The sequence below is a fragment of the Palaemon carinicauda genome, chromosome 30, assembly GCF_036898095.1.
Source record: "Palaemon carinicauda isolate YSFRI2023 chromosome 30, ASM3689809v2, whole genome shotgun sequence".
Lineage (NCBI taxonomy): Eukaryota > Metazoa > Arthropoda > Malacostraca > Decapoda > Palaemonidae > Palaemon > Palaemon carinicauda.
The window spans coordinates 32651502-32672409 of NC_090754.1; the positions used below are offsets into that span (position 1 = coordinate 32651502).

Sequence of the window (20908 nt, forward strand, 5' to 3'; positions counted from 1 at the left end):
TTCCACAGCCGGTGGTAGCAGCAGGGACGCGTGCTCCTAGACGGCACTCGGGATCACCTCCATCCAAGCACAGGTTGGTAGTGCAGGACGAAGACAGGTCAGTACAGCATTCTTCCCCACCTTCTTTTCAGGCAGGTACCGTCGTGTCCACTCCAAAGGATCGCCCGATCCCTTTCTCTTTAGCGAGGATTTCGGACTCTATGTCCTTGGAGCAGCAGACTTGGTTTGGTCCGCTGGCACGGGCGTTAGTGAGGGTTATGAAACCAGCACTCGCCGGCCAGGGTAACAAACCAGCGGCTGTCTCTCTTACGCTCAAGAGAAAGAGAGGAGTGGACTTCGTGGTGACTTCCCCTAGGGCGAAGTTGGTTCCCAAGAGGTCGGTCTCAAAGGTCCCTTCTCCTGCACGAGTACTCTCTCCTTCTCCCGTGGACGAGGCCTTTCCGTCCTCAGGTGAGTCCAGTGGGGCGGTAGTCTTCCCCTCGGCACCAGGGGGGGAGACTTCGCTTCAGGCAGGAGAATCGTCTCGTGAGGAAGGGGTCCCTCGAACCTCGTTGTTGGGATCCTGTATCCCTCCCAGGAGGGAACCCAAGGATTCCAAGACCGTCCCTAAATCCTCCGCAAGGATTCGTCAGGAACCCACGACTACCCGGGGGAATGTCCACGTATCACCCCAGGAAGAGATTCCTGGGGCAGGAGACTTAGCTGCCAGCCCGCAGGGAGGAGAACAGCAAGAGTCCGAACATGCCTTCTGGCAGGTCCTAAGCCTGATAAGGACACTTAACAGACTTACGGATCCAGTCATCGCCCCTTGTGAAGGCAAAGACACGATTCTGGATGAAGTGTTTGACGTTCGGAAGGCCCCTAAGACCAGTGCAGCTCTGCCCTGGTCTCGGGGGCTGAAGAGTGCCAGAGCTAGGGCCAACGCTCAGCTCGCACTTCTTGCCTCCTCCAGTCGTTCCACTGCCGGGAACAAGCTTATCCCTCCTCCTCGCCTTCAGCAGAGGAGGTATTTCGAGATCCTGGGTGAGCACATCCTCGCTCTTCCTCTCCATCACTCTGTGGAGGAGCTGGCGAAGGGAGTTCCCCTGGAGAAACTCTCTGCCCGGCAGGTGTCGTTCTCGGCGGCAGAGATCCTTAACCACGAGAAGGTCGCTAAGTGTGCCATGCAGGCCACTTCGTGGCTGGACTTCTGGCTAGGATCTCTGGGCATCCTATTGCGATTGGAGGACTTGTCCAAGGAGACCAATAGGAAGGCCCTAGAGACCTTCTTGCTCTCGGGCACCCGCTCCATCAAGTTTTTGGCGCACCAGGTTATCACCCTGTGGGCCAACTCGGTGTTGAAGCGTCGCGATGCTGTGTCCGAGAGATTCCATCCGAAGGTCCCCGCCGTAGATGTGTGTAGGCTTCGACATGCTTCCCTTCTGGGGGAGAGCCTGTTTGAGCCTCAAGACTTGGAGCGAACGGCTGAGAGGTGGAGGAAATCCAGCACGGACTCCCTCCTCCACAGGGCCCTTACAACTCGGCCCTATAAGCCTCCAGCCCCGCCACAACAGCAGCAACAGCCTCGTAAGGCTCCCAAACAGGCACCGGCAGCTAAGAAAGTGGTGTCTAAGCCCCAGCCCTTTCCAGCCAAGGTCAAGAGGGGCGGTAAGTCCTCCAGGGGAGGCAAGACTCCTAGGGGTGGCGGCCGCGGCCGCAAGCCCTAGGGGTGGCAGTCCCCCTGCGTATCCACCTGTGGGGGGATGCCTTCAGCGTTGCGTCCGCAGGTGGCAGCAACCCGGGGCCGATGCTTGGACGGTCCCAGTGATCGGCCAAGGTTATCGCGTCCCGTTCACGTCATCTCAACCTCCCCTGACAGCGAATCCAGTGTCGTTGAGCTCCTATGCCATGGGATCGGCAAAGGGGCTGGCCCTTCAGGCCAAAGTCGAGACCATGTTCGAGAAGGGTGCTCTCCAGGAGGTCGTGGACGGCTCCCCAGGCTTCTTCAGTCGACTCTTTCTTGTAAAGAAGGCTACTGGAGGCTGGAGACCCGTCATCGATCTCTCAGCTCTGAACAGGTTTGTCAAACAAACCCGGTTCAGCATGGAGACAGCAGACACGGTCAGACTTGCGGTGAGACCACAAGACTTCATGTGTACACTGGATCTAAAGGACGCGTACTTCCAGATCCCAATCCATCCGTCTTCCAGGAAGTACCTGAGATTCTGCCTAGACAACAAGATCTACCAGTTCAAGGTGCTGTGTTTCGGTCTCTCCACAGCTCCTCAGGTGTTCACCAGAGTGTTCACCCTGATTTCATCTTGGGCGCACAGGAACGGCATTCGTCTCCTTCGTTACCTAGACGATTGGCTGATCCTAGCAGACTCGGAGTCGACCCTTCTTCGGCACCGAGACAGGCTTCTGGATCTTTGCCAGGATCTGGGGATCATGGTAAACCTCGAGAAGTCCTCTCTGCAGCCGTCCCAACGACTGGTTTATCTAGGCATGCTAATAGACACCAATCTCCACAAAGCCTTTCCATCAGACGACCGGATAGCAAGGCTGAGGAGGGTGGCGGAGCCTTTCCTCAGGCGAAAAGAACTCCCCTCCCAATTGTGGTTGCGTCTCTTAGGCCACCTATCCTCCCTGGCCCGTCTGGTTCCAAACAGCCGCCTCAGGATGAGATCCCTTCAATGGCGGCTCAAGTCCCGGTGGAATCAAGGATCCGATTCCCCGGACATTCTGATCCCAATGGGGTCTCTGGAACAGACGGACTTGCGGTGGTGGCTGGCCGACGAGAACCTGCGGAAGGGAGTGAGTCTTCTCGTCCTCCCCCCGGAATTGACTCTGTTTTCGGACGCGTCAAAAGAAGGGTGGGGGGCGCACGTTCTGAACCAGAGGGCCTCAGGCCTTTGGTCAGAATCAGAAAAGTGCCTACACATCAACCTGCTAGAATTGAAGGCCGTCTTTCTGGCTCTTCAGCAGTTCCAACGGTCCCTGGCGGGTCACTCCGTGGTGGTGATGAGCGACAACACCACGGTAGTGGCTTATATCAACAAGCAGGGAGGCACTTTTTTGCAACAGCTATCCCATCTTGCAGTAGAGACTCTGAGGTGGACCGAAACCCACTCGATAACACTATCAGCTCGCTTCATTCCTGGCAAGAGGAATGTGCTCGCCGACAGTCTGAGCAGGGCTTCGCAGATAGTGAGTACCGAGTGGTCTTTGGATCCTCAGATAGCCAACAAAGTCCTGACTTTGTGGGGTTCCCCGACGGTGGACTTGGTCGCGACAGCCTTGAACTTCAAGCTGCCCCTGTACTGCTCACCAGTCCCGGACCCCAAGGCACTCTGGAAAGATGCTTTCCAGCAACGGTGGGACAACATCGACGTGTACGCCTTCCCACCATTCTGTCTGATGAGAAGGGTGCTCAACAGGACCAGACTATCGGTCAACTGTTCCATGACTCTAGTAGCTCCGCTATGGCATCACGCGGAATGGTTTCCGGACCTTCTGCAACTCCTGACGGAACTCCCAATGGAGCTTCGTTCACGACACGAGCTTCTCAGACAACCCCACTCCGGTGTCCCTCACAGGGCCGTAGCCTCGCTTCGGCTTCACGCCTGGAGACTATCCAGCGTCTCCTCGCGGAGAGAGGCTTTTCGCAACAGGTTGCGGAGAGAATGTCTCGGCACCTGCGAAGGTCCTCTGAGGGAGTCTACCAAGCAAAGTGGAGAGTCTTTTGTGGTTGGTGTCGTGGAAGGGGTATCTCTCCACTCGATGCCACTATTCCAGCAATAGCGGACTTCCTCGTGTATCTGCGAGAAGAAATGCGCCTTTCTGTCTCGGCGGTGAAAGGCTATCGCTCAGCCTTAAGCTTGGCCTTCAGATTGAAGGGCGTGGATATTTCTTCGTCGCTAGAACTCTCTTTACTCATACGTAGCTATGAGCTTACCTGCCCCCAGTCGGAAGTGAGACCCCCTCCTTGGAAAGTGGTTCGAGTCCTCAGGTCTCTCAAGAGACCTCCCTTCGAGCCATTACGCCAGGCCTCCGATCGCCACCTGTCTTGGAAGACGGCTTTCCTGCTCGCCTTGGCCTCGGCCAAGCGAGTTAGTGAACTTCATGGTCTCTCGTACGACATCGCCCATTCAAGGGGATGGGGGGAGGTAACGTTCAGGTTCGTCCCTGAGTTTGTGGCCAAGACTCAGAATCCTGGAGTGCCGGATCCTCGGTTCGACTCTTTCAGGATCGCGAGTCTCCGTTCTGTAACAAACGACCCAGACCAGCTGCTACTATGCCCAGTGAGGTGTCTGAGGTACTACTTGAAGAGAACGGCTGCAGTCCGTCCTCATGTGCGAGCTTTGTTTGTGAGCACAGGCAGGACAAAGAGGAGGGTCACCAGGAACACCATCTCAGCTTGGATTCGAAGGGTTATCCACCATGCCCTGAATCCTGATCCTCCTCCGTCACGTCGCCCTCGGGCCCACGATGTCAGGGGTATTGCTATATCCCTGGCCTTCAAGAGAAACTTCTCTGTGACGCAGGTACTTCAAGCTGGGATCTGGAAGCGTCAAACGATCTTCACAGCCCACTACCTGCAAGACGTGACCCACAGGAGCCTCGATACGTTCTCTATCGGCCCTGTGGTGGCTGCACAACAGCTGGTCTAACCTCAGGCTCCTTTTTGGACAAGTAGCAGTAGGTTGAGGGCGTTGTTACCCGGTCTTAGTCTGTGTGAATGAAAGAGTATGTCTGACCCTTACTTCTTTCTTCATTCTCCCCTCTCTTGGGGAAGCAGCATCCTGGTCCTCGCATAGCTGACCTCGACCTCTGCAGGTAACCCATGCTTCTTTGTGCTCCTAGTATTAAGCTTAATACTGTTGCGTCTCCCATACCCTGACGAGGTGGTATGGGGAACGTCCTATCCTAGAATTCCTATCTGAAGGTCTCAAGGTCAGCTTCATAGGACGAGTCACACTCTCCTCCTCACACTGCTTATGTAGGCCACTCGTTCCTAGCGATGCTAGGAACCTGTGAGGTACAGGGGCTCCCTCTCTCTAGTGCTGCTCACTGAGGGATCGAGCCCCCGGGCAAGCCGAAGTCAGTAAGGCTGGGGACTTTCCACCCTTCCTAAGGGGTAAGTCACCCTTTGTAAATAGCGTGGTTTGTATTTCGGTTACGGAACAAATGACAAATTCGAAGATAATTTGTATTTTTCCTAACCATACAAACCTTAGCTATTTACACATATGTGCCCGCCATCCCTGACCCCCAAGTCAAGTCCTACCTCTAAGTGAAGTGAAGCAAGTCACCGGTGTGTGGAGGGGGGAGGGGTAGCAAGCTACCCTTCCCCACCCCCCGCTAACTAGCGCGGGGGTAATTAACCCTCGTTAAAAACTATTGGCTCGTCATTTCAGCTGCGCTAAAAGTGATACCCTTTGTAAATAGCTAAGGTTTGTATGGTTAGGAAAAATACAAATTATCTTCGAATTTGTCATGTTTAATGTACCTGCAAGCGACACATACTGAATTCCATGCAGGGATTTGTTTCCTTCCATTCTTGTGGTCAAGACCATTCTACAGTACATTTTGACATTCCAAAATTTACATATTGAAATTATATTTTTATTTTCATTTCCAGGGGATTATGGGAAATTAGGTCATGGAAACAATGTAACCCAAAAATATCCAAGAGCCATTGCTGGACCGCTTTGTGGAAAGATAGTACGATGGGTATCAGCTGGATATAGACACTCAGCCTGTGTTACACAGGAAGGAGAGTTATATACCTGGGGAGAAGGGGACTATGGCCGCCTTGGTGAGTGATTTTATGTAATGGAACTATAGTTAATCTGATTGCATATTTTGAAATTTTTTACGGTTTGAGTAGTTTGAATTGGTTTGTTTGATTACAAATAGGTATTTTCCCATGTTAACATAATTCATAATATATATTATGCTAGTGATTTTTCTGAGGGAAAAGGATATCATTCACAATTGGTAGAACATTTATATAACTTTCAATGAGAACTGCTTAATTTGGATAATTTACATACAAAAGAAACAGAGAATCACATAGTTTTGCACCAGTGTCAACACTCGTCAGACACAAGGTACAGATCTGTGCTTCCATTCCTTATTTTATTATAATATTGCCTTTATTTTCAATGAGAACTATTTATTTTTATTTTTCATTGTTTTTTCCAGCTTTTGTATTGAACCCCTTATGTTATCGTATTTTTCCTTCACCTACATGTTTCAGTATCCTTGAGTCATAAAGTATAATAGCTTGTACTCCTTCATATTTCACTGTTGGTATTTTGTCCTTTATAAAAGTTATTTGTTCCAACGCGATATGCAAACCTCGTAATCATTTAATATAGGAATTCGCTTCAGCTCAGCTGAAACAGCCGAAGAGAAAGAAAACCAGGCAGTTGTGCTGATTAGTTGGCTGGCGGTATGGGGCGGAGCTAAGCTCCCCCCCACCGCCAGCCCGCCTTCCTCATTCGCTCGCTTTGGCTCAATGTGGATGGTTGTGCTATTCTCCGTTTTCTACGCTGCAGCCCTTTGCCTTCTCTTGTGCTTGTGTACTAGTGATTGGTCATTGTTATGAAGGAGAAAGTTACTCTTTAAAATGCGATGTTGTGCAGGCCTTGGTGGGCGTTGCAGTGGGTTGGCTTCGTCACCTTCTGTAGGCCGCACACGCTCTGCTCGACATGCAGGGGAAAACCTTGCTCTCAAGGTTCTCCTTGCCGTAGTGTGAATCCTGGCTGCCACTTTGGGAAGCCCAGATTCACAGCCTGTCGGGGTTTTCTCGGGTTTCGCGGGGGGGTTTGACCTTAGCGCTCCCGCTATTTCAGCGATCCTGAGAGATACCCGATAGATTGTTGGACAGTCTGATACCGATGACAACATGGTACCTGGTAAGAAGGAGGAATTTTGGGCGTCTTGGATTTTCAGGTAAGCTTGACTTAAATTTGTTAAGACGCCGTTTAAATATGGCGGATGAACTTCAACAACGTCATTTGAATGATACGATTGTTGATGAACATATGAATGTAATTGAGTTTGTAACAGAGTTGCCAGGTTGGCCTTTTCCAGCTAAAGACATCAAATTTGGCCTTTTTTTATTTGAAATCGGTTACCTTTAGCAATATCATAAAGGTTGGCCTTAAAGGCTATACCTTTGGCCTTTTATAACTTTTTAAAGCTGCAGTTGATCAAAGATGGCCTTTTTCACTTAGGAAACCTGGCAACCCTGGGTTGTAACTTTATCGACTCCCATGTTCACTGATGCCCCTGTTGTTGTTGACTATGTACCTGATAAAGCATTTGTTCCTGGCAAAATGCAAACTTTTCCTAGGGTAAAATAATTGCAGGACTCCCAGTTAAAACAAGGGAGAGTAAGGTTTTGATCACTGAGATTTCTTTAACAACTGATGGCAAAACCTTTACAGCTTCGCCCGCAAGTCAGTTATAATCAAAATCTGCCAAATCTCCTGCTGATAAGCAGTTGAAATTAAATCTGCCAAACTCCTGCTGATACAATATGTTTTTCAGGTTCACCATGTTCACCGACCACGGCTCTTCCTACAGACATGGCTCAGGTTGTTCATCCTCGTCCAGTGTCGTCTGCTGTTTCCTCGACCAACGTTCCAGCACCTCGGAGGGGGCACAAGAAGAGGAAGCCTGGGCGGTATTCCTCTTCTAGTTCCTCCTCCTTCTTTTCGTCTTCATCTTCTGACTCTGACTCTTCTCCCCCAGGGGAAAAAGGAAGGGGAAGAAGAGGAAAGCGAAGAGGGCCAGTCGCAGTCGAAGGGACATGACACCCCGAGACACCTCTTCTCCTCTGGAGAATACGGGCGATGTGCGAGATTCCCGTGTTCCCCGCACTAGTGGGATTGTTCACGGCGAATCTCGCGCAAGGCCTCCATGCACGACAACCACTCTCCAGGGCGTAGGTATCGTCTCCCAGAGCATGGTGACGGGGTCCTTGGGCCCCCGATCTACTGCTCAGACTCGAATTGAACCGCTCTTGAGCGGGGAAAGGAGAGTGCTGGCTTCGGCACGATAAATCTCAGCTGTGGTCTCGTGAAGAATCCGCGGTACGCACGACTACCTCCACGGGGGTAGCCACGCGGACCGACTCAGCAACTCATGTGTCGCGTGAGCAGGGAGCAGGCCCAGACAGCCGCGCACTCGACCCGCGCGACTCGGGCCCAGCATGGAGCCACCTCGCGGCTCAGCCTGCGGCGGGGGGCCGGTCGTGCACGACCAGGCTAGCTCTCGCGCATACTAGCTGCGCGAGATGCAGCCAAGCCCCATGCTTTCTAGCCATGTAGCAGGTGAGACTGCGCGCACCACTTGCGCGACTAACCTGTCTACACCTCCTGGTGTGAGCGCTGCAGTTCCCAGCGACCCCGCTCGCGCTCCTTCGGGAGCCTCATGGGGCTCGCAGCGACCAGTCACGCACTCGGTCGCAGTGGGAACCTCGATGCATTCCGTCGGGGATGAACCCTGCCAGGGTCCTTCCTTGACTCCTGAATACATGCCGGGTTCGGTCCTAGGACCAGAGCGAGGGTATTCATGGGGGATGTCATCACCCGTGCAGCATGTTGCTTCCCCTACACCTATGGATGTAGCGGGACCAAGGGATCAGCCACTTCCACGGCCTTCACCGGCCGTGGAGACGGACGATCCCGAGGTGGAGTCGCAGTTCCTAGAGGTCATTAACCCCATGCTTGAGATTAATGGCCTCAGGGCTCCTCCTGAGGTAGTGTCTGAGATAAGTGTACAGCCTTGGAGATCTTATGGGGAGCTCCTGAAGGCACTTCACGGCCCCACACACTACCCTGGTTGAGACAGGCTGCTCGAGCATTGGACCAAGTGAGTGACCAGATCGTAGGACCTGGTGACTCGCTTAGGAGCCAAGATTTGAACAAGCTTCTCCCTTAACCACTCCAGCGACAGAAGAGGTAGTATGTCACAGAGTCTTCTGTGTCTTGTCCTCTCCCTCTCGACCCCACGGTCGGAGCGCTTGCTGGAGGTTCCTCGGTCGAGAGCTTGAAATCCCAGAGAGTGGCCTTCTCGGCCTCTGAGATTTCAACTATGGAGTCCATCTCTGTAGCTGCTCTCAAGGCTGCTTCGTGGCTCGACCACTGGTGTGGTATGGCCACAGTGTTCGCGCGGGACACCAAGCTCGCTACCCCCGAACACATGGAGTAATACAGGAACCTGGCTTTGTCTGGTGGGATAGCTGTTGCTTTTCTTTTGGACCAACTTGCTACCCAGTATGCCAATCTGATCCTCAAAAAATGCTAGGCAGTAGCCGCTCGTTTGGTGAGACAGATTGGTTCAGGAGAGGCCCTGGCACTCAGGAACACTTCTATTAGAGCTGCAACTTCTCTCTTTCCACCAGAGGAAGTTTGGGCCGCGCGAGATAAATGGCGCCTCGCCTCGGACTCCTTTATCCACCAGGCACAGGCTGTGAGTTTCAAGGGACCTGGTCCCGCGAAACTGTCCGCAGCCAGGCCAAATCAGGCCAAGCCCACGGGAAGTAGCAAGGGTACCACTGGTCGTGCTCCTGCTGCTCCTGTGCAGCCGAGACCTGCTCCTGTTCAGAAGGGTTCTGCCCCCAAACAGACCTTTCAGCCTCCCTCAGGAGCTCTTCCACATCGGGGAAAGAAGAGGAGCAAGCAAGGGAAAGGGAAACGCTGAGATTGGCTTTCCCCTTCCCATGCTGCCGAGGGTAAGGGGATGCCTATCGCGCCATTGGGCGATGTGGCAGCACCTCGGGGCCGAGGAATGGGTAGTGTCGACCCTTCGCGAAGGGTACAAGCTCCCATTCGTGCTTCATCGGCCCTCCCTATCCTCCACTCCAATAGCGTTCCACACATACGCTCCAACATCCCTGAAGGCTCTGGCCTTGGAGGCGGAGGTCCAGGAAATGTTGGCGAAGGATGCGCTAGAAGTCGTACACGATCAGTCACCAGGAGGTTGGAGACCGATCATCGATCTTTCGCCATTGAACAAGTTTGTTCAGCAAACTGCGTTCAAGATGCTAACAGTTCGCACTGTGCTGTTAGCCATCAGGTAGTACGACTTCATGCTTTCGATAGACTTGAAGGACATGTACTTTCAAGTACCAGTTCATCGGTCGCCTAGAAAGTACTTCCGATTTACCTTCCAGGGCACGGTATACCAGTTCAAAGTCCTGTGCTTCAGACTGTTCACAACTCCCCAAGTGTTCACGCGAGTGTTCACGACGGTAGCAGCTTGAGCCCACTCGAGGGGCATCCGCCTACTGATGTACCTCGACGACTGGCTGATTCTCGCTCCCTCGCAGGAGCAGTTGATTCAGGATTGAGACTCACTTCTGGCAGTTTGTCACGATCTGGGGATCGTGGTGAACTGCGAGAAGTCGAACCTCATTCCCAAGTAGAAGGTGAAGTATCTGGGAATGCTGATCGACTCGGCATTCCAGCCCTCCAGTGGCAAGCTCTTCTAGGTCACCTCTCCTGACTGGAGAAGCTCATTCCTTGCAGGCAGATCCATCTCCGCTCCCTTCAGTGGTGTCTGAAGGACCAGTGGTCGGCAGCCACCGATCCTCCCTCTCGTCCGGTCCTCATGGAATGCGAGGTAAGGGAGGATCTACTTTAGTGGCTAAATGAGGAGAACCTCATGAGAGGGTTTTTTCATAAACCCTCCTCCACCTCAGTTCCGTCTGTTCACAGACGCGTCCACGGAAGGTTGGGGTGCACACATGTGGTCGTGTAGGTGTGTGGTCGGAAGAGAAGAAACACCTGCACATCAACGTGCTGGAAATGATGGCAATCTCGAGAGCACTCTTTCATTTCCAGGCCCGTTTGAGAGAGCACTCGGTAGTGCTGATGAGCGACAACACGTCCATGTCGCGCACGTCAACAAGCAAGAGGGTACGCTCTCACGTCTCTTGCTGCAGTTGACGAGGCAGGTGTTTCTGTGGGCAGAGAGTCAACACACAACCTTGTCAGCCAGGTACATTCCAGGCAAGAGAAGTGTTTTGGCAGACCCCCTAAGTCGCAGAAACCAGGTAATAGGGGCAGAATGGTCTTTTCACCCTTGGGTCACGAGTCGAGTACTCGACCTCTGGGGAGAACCATGCATCGACCTTTCGCAACACGGCACAACGCCAAGCTTCCCGTGTTTTGCTCTCCAGTACCAGATCCCTCAGCTGCGTTTGAGGATGCACTGCAACATCCTTGGGATCTACTGGATTGCTACACGTTTTCCCCCCTTTTTGCTTACTTCGCGCAGTCCTGTACCGGGTCCTAGTAACTCCAGGACTCAGGATGACTCTCATTGCTCCACTATGGCTACACATGGAGTGGTATCCTGATCTGTTGTCGCTCCTGGTCGAGGCACCGAGAGAGCTACCACACTGGCCCAATCTCCTTCGGCAACCCTTGTCGAACAGGTACCACCAGGCGGTGCAGTCGCTCAGACTTCACGCGTGGAGACTATCCAGCATCTCCTCAGAACGCGAGTGTTTCGCGACTCGCTGCGAGAGAGATGTCAGGGTACCTTAGAAGATCCCCTCCTCAGTCTACCAGGGGAAGTGGTTGGTCTTCTGTGATTGGTGTAGTGGAAGGGGTATCTCTCCAGTTGTAGCCTCTCTGACTCAGATCACAGACTTCTTGGTACTGAGATCATACATTTAGAATTGGTTTTATCCACTTCAGGTATTATTGCGAAATGTAATTTTTTTTTTTTTAAATAGTTTAAAAGAAGCCTGGTTTGCATATAAGAATCTCTGGGTGTTATGTTCTGTGATATCTGCATATGATGTAGTCAAATAATAAAGATTTTATTAAAATTTTTGGAAGCTTTTTTAGGTTTTAGTAATTTTCTGTATGCAAACTTTCTGGGTTATGTTCATTATAGTAAACTATAGTTTTAGAAGTCAATTGTTTATTTTTTCTGAGAAAGGTTTTTAGATTTTTGAATTTTTTGATAGCATTATTAACTCTTAGCTCCTAGGAAGTTATTAGTTTTTATAATTGGCAATCTGGAGTTACAGTAATACTCATTCTTAGTTTAAAGTAAATTACTGTTAAACTAATTTTTATGGAAAGGTGAGGCATATTTATATAGTCTTCTGATATCCAGAAACATCCCATTGCAAGAAATAAGATTCATTACATGACATGATTATGACTTGAGTTAGAATAAGTGAAGTATATACATTTTCATCATAGAGCTCATGCACTCTTACTTGATTACCATTAATAATTCCCTCAATAGTAGTTTCATCAGTTTAGAATAAGGGTCTTTCTATGAAAGTGTACTTTAAGCATAAGCAAAATTACATGTTTCAGATTTTAAAGAATTTTGAATTGAAAGATTTTACATTTATTTTTTTATTTGCAGGACACGGGGACAGCACAAGTCGTAATATCCCAACATTAGTAAGAGACATATCAGGTGTTGGACAGGTGGTCTGTGGTAGTGCTCATACACTAGCATTATCTGCAGATGGAAGAACTGTATGGTCATTTGGTTCAGGCAAGTACCTAGGGATTGTAAGATTGGTACTGTTTTAAAGTTGTGTTGCTTGTTATGTAAATCACTTTAATTATCATTATAGGAGAGAGTTTCTTAATTGAACTTGAGTAGTAATTTTTCTAATGGCATATTTAGTTACAAGGTAGTATTCACTAATACTTCATTCTAGAATGTCTGTCTGTTCAGACAATGCAAATATGTATAGAATAAAAGGTTATTGTCTTTTAGCCCAGACTTTATTACAGTCATAAGATAAGTGTGGGGCCAACTGTTCCTGGTCAAATATCAGATACTGTACTGTATTTGCTGATGTACATGTTGTACAAGACTTTCTTCTAAAAATATAAGAAATTATCCGGCTTCCAGTGGACCCATGTAATTGGTGGGAGGCCAAATGCCAAAGATTTAAAGCTTATAGCTATAGGGTTGGTATGAGATGCATGTAGCTCTAGTTCACTTAACAGAAATGTGATGTCAAGCTTGGCTAAGGACATGGCTGTTTAATAACAATGCTAAGAATTTTTCAGCATACTTTCTTCCCTCAGTAAATATAGCCTGCACAAAATAGTAGGAAATTATTTTAATCACTTATTTATAGTATATCATGTTTACAACAATTGTAGAAATTCTACTGCCCAGATATGTTTCTTAGAGGATACGAACTTTCATCTTTTATATCGAAGTCTTGAGAGCATAATTGTTTTGCAATTGAAGCTTGTTAACAAGGTAGTCAGCGGGAGGCACGTTGGTGAGGAGAGGGATTATGCATGTATTCGTTTGTTTGTATACCCTCACTCTTCCCTTTGGGGACCATTGTTTCAACACATTTCTACTGCTATTGTAGAATTTCTGACTTTTATAAAACAGAACAGAATGAGATGCTGGGCAAGAGCGTATTTTCTGGCTTTTTAACAGCATTGTCTATTAATCCCTGTACAATATGTTCTTTTTGCACAAGTTGAAGTTGACTGAAGGGAGTTTCCCAAGTAGTTGAAGAATAGTTACAGGCAGAAGAGGGCCAATGAAAATTCGGTTGATGTTGTCTGAAAGTCATTACACCTTGTTCCTATGCCTGTTGTTTGACATTTCGGTATATCTGTTGTGACTGTGGCTTCCCCTGCTTGGGCCACTTGTCATCATTCTCTCTTTTATGTCTGATCTGTGGTAGGGGAGGATAGTGAATGGCCACTTCCCCTGCACTATCTATGATGGTTCAAGCTCACTGACAATCAATGTCCCATGTGTTTCCATCCTATCTCTCCTGCTTCTTTTATGTAAAACCAGCGTTCTGGGTTCCCATTAGAGTCCTGAGAGTTTCTGAAGGCTCTCTAGATTTACTGACTGGTTTAGAGCTCTCCTTTTCTGCCTGTTTGAAGAAATTTGCATTGGCCAAAGGTTTCTCTTTTGGCCTCTCCTGCTGTTCCTGCAGTTGGTACTGGAGTCCCTGCTTCAGGAAAACATCTTTTTGCTACTGCTATTACCCCCTGAAAGTTGACAACAAACTATGCAATGACTAAATACAGGGTATTCATTCTTCTAAATGCTTCTCATCATCTTCAGATTTTACTATGGTGGAGAATATGAATCGCTTTGACATGTCCAAATAAGAGAGAAGCTATGTGATTGTTGGCCGCTATTACGGTATCAACAAACCTAGCGTTTGTTATATTAAAAAGGTCAAAAAGAATAAAGGCCGATGGCAAATGTCAATTTTAGCAAGACAACGAAAAGGGTAGTAACTTCCTGCACTAAGGCCATCCTAAGGAATGCTTAAGAGAGAATAACGAATTTATAAGTGTTGAAAGGATTTATAATAAAAAATTAAAAAATTATGGAAATGGTAAAAAAAAAAGATACCATGGATTTTTGTATCTACTTTGCATTTTTTCAGCTATTGCAACGGTGCCTTGAATATACCTATGATAGTTGTGGGATAATGTACAGTACTTTACACTGATAAAAAAAATTTTGCCTTGTGGTTCATAGATAATATATATGCCCCATAGAAGCTTTTTGTTGTGTAAGATTAAACTCCATGAACCGTCCTTTACTGGCCACAAACTCTTCAGTTTGACTCCCTTCACCTTTTACTTTTCAATGCTTGAAAAAATCTGTCTGTTTTCTGTTTAATAAGTAGAAGGCTCACTGGGGTACTTTGTTGACATTGGTTAACGAAAGAACTGTCTTTCAATGGTTAACGATAGAACTGATAAGATCACTGTTCTTTTCTGCAATTATTGTCGATTTCTTAAGAGCAGACCCCTTCACATGTGTAGGGATTTGATATCCCTGATAATTATTGCGACAGCGAGACAGCTCAATTAGAGTAAGTTTTCGATGTGTCTGTGTTTCTCCCTTTTCTGGATGTTTCACAATGTCTAATTTCACTTCCACAATGTTGGCCTCCCTTTTTTCAAAACAGTACCATCTTTGTTTGCGTTACGCTTGGGAGTCTTAATGAAAGGAAAAAGGTTACTTCCTTATCACCGGGAACTGTGCTAGACTATGTCACTTAGGTGCTGTGTTATGCTCTTTTCTTCTGCTTTACTAACAAAAAGTAATGTGCTTGTCCATTTATGATGCAAACATCGGAAGTTGAAACACGATTACTGATGATTCATATCCATGAAATGTTGTAAATTATTACTGTAGTAACCTGATTACTTAACTTTACATTAGTGTACAGTGTACTGTACTTGTATTTTTTATATGGGACAGAATATTTTTTTATAAACTTAAGTGGTTTGCTATTAAGTGCATACATGTATGCATAATAAGTACCTTGGGAATAGAGTGGTTTTAGAAAATTATGATGTACAGTACTGCACTCTTCGATATTTTTATATACAGTACTGTACCTATTACAGTACTTTGGAGTGCTGTTGTGTATTATTTATATGATTACAATACTTAAGAGAATATTTACAAGCACTATAAACATAAAATGTTTAATATCCACACTGTCTAGGGTTTCTTCTTATCTGTGGTTTTCCTTATAGGGTGGTGAGGACTGGAAACCTAATGTCCTTAGATGGGCAGTATTATACAGTATAATTTTGCCTAACTTTAAATACCATAATAGGGCAGATTTAAGATTACCTCATCCTTAACCCAATTGATGATTATATGTATTTTTATCCGCTTTCCAAATTCTATATTAGACTGGCATAGCATTATGAATTAGATTACAATTTTAAGTTATGCTAACATCATAGCAGTACATTGAGAGTACTGTACATAATGCAGTGTCCATTAATATTTTTTGTCTTGTAAAACAATAAGAATTTAGAATAAACATGAAATTTTGCCATAAATGTATAAAATTCTTTATCTCCTAATTAGGGGACCATGGCAAGCTTGGCCATGGTGACACTGCTAAAGTCTATCGTCCCCGGGTAATTGAGGCTCTTCAAGGTTTGACCATACGGAAACTCTCTACAGGAACTCACGTCTCCTTTGCACTTGCAGCTCATGGTCAGGTTAGTTGTTTGGCTGGTGGAGGGAGATATGTAATGTATTCATTAATGTGGAAGCTATGATTAAGGCTATTTCTCTCTTAAATACTCTACATTACTCTAGTGTTCTTTTCTGATGAATATTTGAAGCTGTTAGTGTCCCATTATATGATATTGGACATTGTGAAGACTTGAAGATATCAGAATAATTTTGTTATTATCATTGATATTTAAGATCTGTTATGATTCCTCGGTATTCTTCAGTATTACTTTATATTCTATGTAGTCATCATGTATAATTATTTTTATAATTTTTAAATGTTCTGACTAAGATGAACTGTATAGATGGCAATTTGATTTCTGTATAGAGTTACCAAATATTTTTTATTGATTGTAAACTATTTTCCACCAAGAATTTTTCCAGGTTTTAGGTATGATCACTCAGAATCAGAAGGAGGCTTAAGTAATCAATCTTTTTCATATAGGAATATGTCATAAAATATAAGAATTTGATCGCTTTTGTTACAGTATATGAGAACTTTGCAGCTATCAGAGATAGGCAAGAGAGGAGAAGACTTAATAGACTCTTATTTTATTTCTGCTTTTTATGATATTTTTTTTCATACCCTACAACAGGGATCTTTTGTACATTGTTAGAGATAATGAATACTGCAGAAAACTTGGGTATGTATACTGGGGGTCATAAAAAAAAATACTTTATCGGTTATATGTAGGATGGGGATTTAAATAGGCTTAATTTTTGGTATCGAGACATAGAATTAATGGCTTGATCTAGAGATTTTTGGCTTAACTGATCATAATTTGGTTTAGGATCTTCATCATTATCTTTGTGTGGTTGCATTTTAAGTCTCTAGATTTTCATGTTGTTTCCACTTTTCAATTCTACTGACTGGTGGGCTTGGAATTCATTGAGATTAGAGTCACTGATGTGTAGTCTAATAGGAAGGAAGAAGCAGTTAGAAATGATTTTTTCTTTGAAAATTTATTGCTCTATGGTGCATTATCAGTAGTAACATACTGAGATTGGGGTGAATATATTCTGATATGAAGGCAATAACACATATTTCACCTCTGTAAATGTTTAACAACTTTATTTGGTATATTATAAGCAATGACATATGTTTTAGGAGCTCCAAGTCCTGGCCATTCCACTAGTTGTTTAAGTATGTTGGTAAATTTAAGACTTCCTGTACCTGCTAGCTCATCTGTGTGAGCACATCAATTACTGGTATTATTTATACAGTACTTAAGAAGATTTGTTATGATTTTTTTTTAAATGGTTTCCATTGGTGTAAATGGTTTTAATTAGTTTGTCTTTGAGTGATCAAGTAATTCAGATGATTGAAATAACTCTCCTTCCCAGTTAAAAAAGCTTTACAATGATTCTAATGAGCAACTTTTTTTTTCAACGAAAGCTTTGGATTGTTCTGTTCTTCACCAGTCACATTCTTTGTTAGGAGGAAAGAGTTTTTAAGCAAACATTGCCTTACTAGCAAACATCTCTCTAATTAGAAGTTTATTTTTTACCATTGGTCCAAAATTTCTTACACACTGATGAGTATAAGATTAGCAAATGAAAATATTAAACCTAATTATATTAGAACATAACTAATTTTTTACTAAGAAGAGGAACACTACAGAAAAAAAATAAAACTGGTAGGATATGTTTTCTAATTTTTTATGAAATGGAAGAGAAAAAGTGGTTTCCATTTTAGCTTGCAGCTCTTCTTGCAAATAATAATAGTTGTGTTTTAAATCTGTATATGAATTTTTTTTCTAAATTCTAATGTGCTGTTTGTTAATCTGTTAATTCCTAACATTTCTTTTCCAAGAATCAGCGCTCAGACCATAGAACTTATTATGAAACTCGCTCTTTTAAGCTTTACCTTAAGGAGCATCATTGTGTGTGGAAAGATAAACATCAGCATTATTGAGGGGAAGGAATTGAGATGCACTATACACTGGTGTATACGTGTATACTAGCCTTTTTTTGTCCTCTTCCTTTAGAGTGTCTGGCAAGAATGTACTATAGTCCATTTCTTTTAGCGATGCAGATTTGCAACGACTCGCAGCGGTCCCCTTTTAGCTCGGAAAAGTTTCCTGATCGCTGATTGGTTAGAATTATCTCGTCCAACCAATCAGCAATCAGGAAACTTTTCCGAGCTAAAAGGGCACCGCTGCGAGTCGGTGCAAATCTACATCGCTAAAAGAAATTGACTATAGGTTCAGTTTTAGTATTTATTGTTTGGCACTCAAAACTTTTTGGTTACTTAGAGCTTATGACAGGCACTGTTGTTTATTTATTTTCTTGTTAAGGATTATCAAAGTACACAGGAATTGATTTATAAGTGTATGCTTATCATACACTATCCTACCATTGGCATTTATATTTAAATATTTATTTTGGTATTGCATGCAATCATTATTTTCCATTTTGATAGAATTTGTAAACTCTATATAGTTTAACCATAATTTTAGCACTGCTTGAAAGTTATCTAAATGTGCTGTGTTTGGTATGCCGATTTTATTTATATATTGTAGTGTGTACTTCAGCACATTGTTGTTGTTGTTTTTTAATTTTGAACTAATGTAGATATAGTGTAATTATCAAATTAGTCCATTTGCCTCACATATCCTTAGATAGTTCTGGTCAGGTAGTAATATTGATGATGTTATAGTTTTTCATTCATCTAAACGGAAATTTCTCCATGGGTATTCGTGAATTTGCAAAGAAGATTAAGAAGGATTAACTGCCAATTGACAAACAAATTTTTTTCTTATCTTTATATAATGTGAAATCATTTTTCCCCGAAAGATTGCTGTCAGCTCTACTTAACATAGCTTTAATACGCATTTTATTCATTCTCATTCATCCCTTGATTTTCTTGGGAAGATATATGCAATATAAGGTACAGTATTTAATGCTAGGTTTTTTTTTATCTGACAAGGATGCTTTCATTACAAAACTAGACTTTTATGAAAATTAGACAAAATAAATTTGAAGTCGCAAGAAGAAATTTTCTCTTTATTTTTCATTTATTCAGGAAAAAGGCACAAAGGAGGTAGAATTATCTGTTTTCCTATTTTATAAAGGGAAAAGCAGTCCTTACTGTATGTCAAGGAGTGCTGACATCATAAGGTAGACTATGCAAATGACTTACAATGAATTTATTTGTAGACCTTGAATTATGAGTATCAGCATCTGCAAAGCTGTTACAATTGGATCCAAGTTTCCTTTGAAATTTTGTTTCTTGTATCCTCAAAAATTTGATAAATGTGACTATATCCCTTATTCATTCGAGTTAACATTTATTTTAGTAATGCAGTTATTTTACTTATGTAGCTTAAAGTCTCATTCTAATATTTCAAGTATTGTTTCTAGGAAACTCCCATTATGTTTATATTGCTTCTCTTTCGAAGTAGTCTACCCTAAAATTAAATGAATGCCACCCCCTTTAGAGTTGATCTGGAGGTTGATGGCAACTATCTAGGCATGGGTACATCAGAGTTCCTTTGTCTTTAAGTTTTATTGTAACATTTACAAATGTCAGGCAATTTATTTATCCCTGCTACCCATAATCCAGATTGGGATCGTGTTTGTGATTTTAGGTTTAATGTTTTGATAGGGGATGTCTTCTGGAATTGCCATGAATGACAGTGAGGGTGGTTCAAGTGAGTCTGTGAAACCGTACCGGCCACAGGACTGTGTTTACTTTTTTGATGACGGTTTTTTGCCAACAGTTTCTTTTCTTAAGAAGCATGTTCTACTTATAGCTGACCACAGTACCTTAATTTTTCTAAACGTAAAATTAAATTGGTGTTTAGTATAGGGGAAAATCCAGAGAAGACTGCTAGTTAATTAATTTTGTAATTTTAAAATGCTACTCAGTCTTTTTTTGAGGATTTTCGGTAAAATTACAGTACTGTAGTAAGCTTCATTATTTTGGAGGACATTTGTAGATTAAATGTATTCAAATTAGCAAATTTTTAATGTTCAGTAAGTTTCATATAAAATTTTGTCTGGGTTAATAGAAAGGGCCTCCTAGATATTTTTTTCCCCTTCACAAGTCTAGGGAGGCAGGGAAGCCTTAGGAACCACACAGTATATCCCAAAGATAAGTTTTCCTTTGTGTAAAAACTCTTATTTTGAGTTCCCCAAGAATTAGTAACAGAGATTAAAAAGGTAGACTTTTGAATCACAAGGGTTAAGTTATCATCACAATGCCAAATGAAGAAACAGCTAATACTTATTATATCAGTTGAGAGAACCAGGTTAATTACACTCGCCTCTGGAGGGGAACTTCGGAAAAAAAGGTTGGTCATCAATCGGGGCATCTCCACCTAGGTATCCACCTGGAGGATCTCTCATCTTTCCTGGCCTTCTCCCTCTAGATGCCATAATTGAGCCAAGAGTAATACTAGCATGCTGAACCACTTGGATTGGTTTGAAGTAGTGTTATAAACACCCTGTACCCAGACTAGCCTCTGAAGCTCTGGTTATCCTTAAAATACATATTCCCAAAGTAAACTAGGGAAGATGCAAGTTTTCTCTTATGTTTTTTGGGTATAGAGAGTATCATCCTTTATGAAGGAGGTCATAAGACATCAAATAACTCACGTAGAGTGGCTAGTTATTCTGGAGATTCTTAAACTAATTACCTATCAATGATGGAGACTTCTGCAGATAGGTTTGCAGGGTAGACACTAGACAGGGGTTATCACAAGGAGCCTGTATAGCCAGGATACAGAGAGGGCCTCTTCAGTCTTTTCAGTCTTTAACAATAACAAGAAAACTATGAGTCAGTACCAGGAGATATCATGGAGGGAGAGTGTGGAGCTCCCACTCGGCAGAACACCTCTATTTTACTGACTATTTAATTCCAAGGATAAGGTTATGAAAAATGCTACCT

The 20908-nt window shown here is 44.5% G+C and overlaps 1 protein-coding gene across 1 annotated transcript in view; it reads left to right on the forward strand.

Annotated features, from left to right (window-relative positions):
* Positions 1-20908, forward strand: part of LOC137623451 (probable E3 ubiquitin-protein ligase HERC1) — a 297680-nt gene that overhangs the window by 47732 nt on the left and 229040 nt on the right. The window contains exons 11-13 of the mRNA XM_068354286.1: positions 5621-5797; positions 12388-12522; positions 15865-16001. Coding sequence (XP_068210387.1) covers positions 5621-5797; positions 12388-12522; positions 15865-16001 — 449 coding nt within the window. The remainder of the gene's footprint in view (positions 1-5620; positions 5798-12387; positions 12523-15864; positions 16002-20908) is intronic.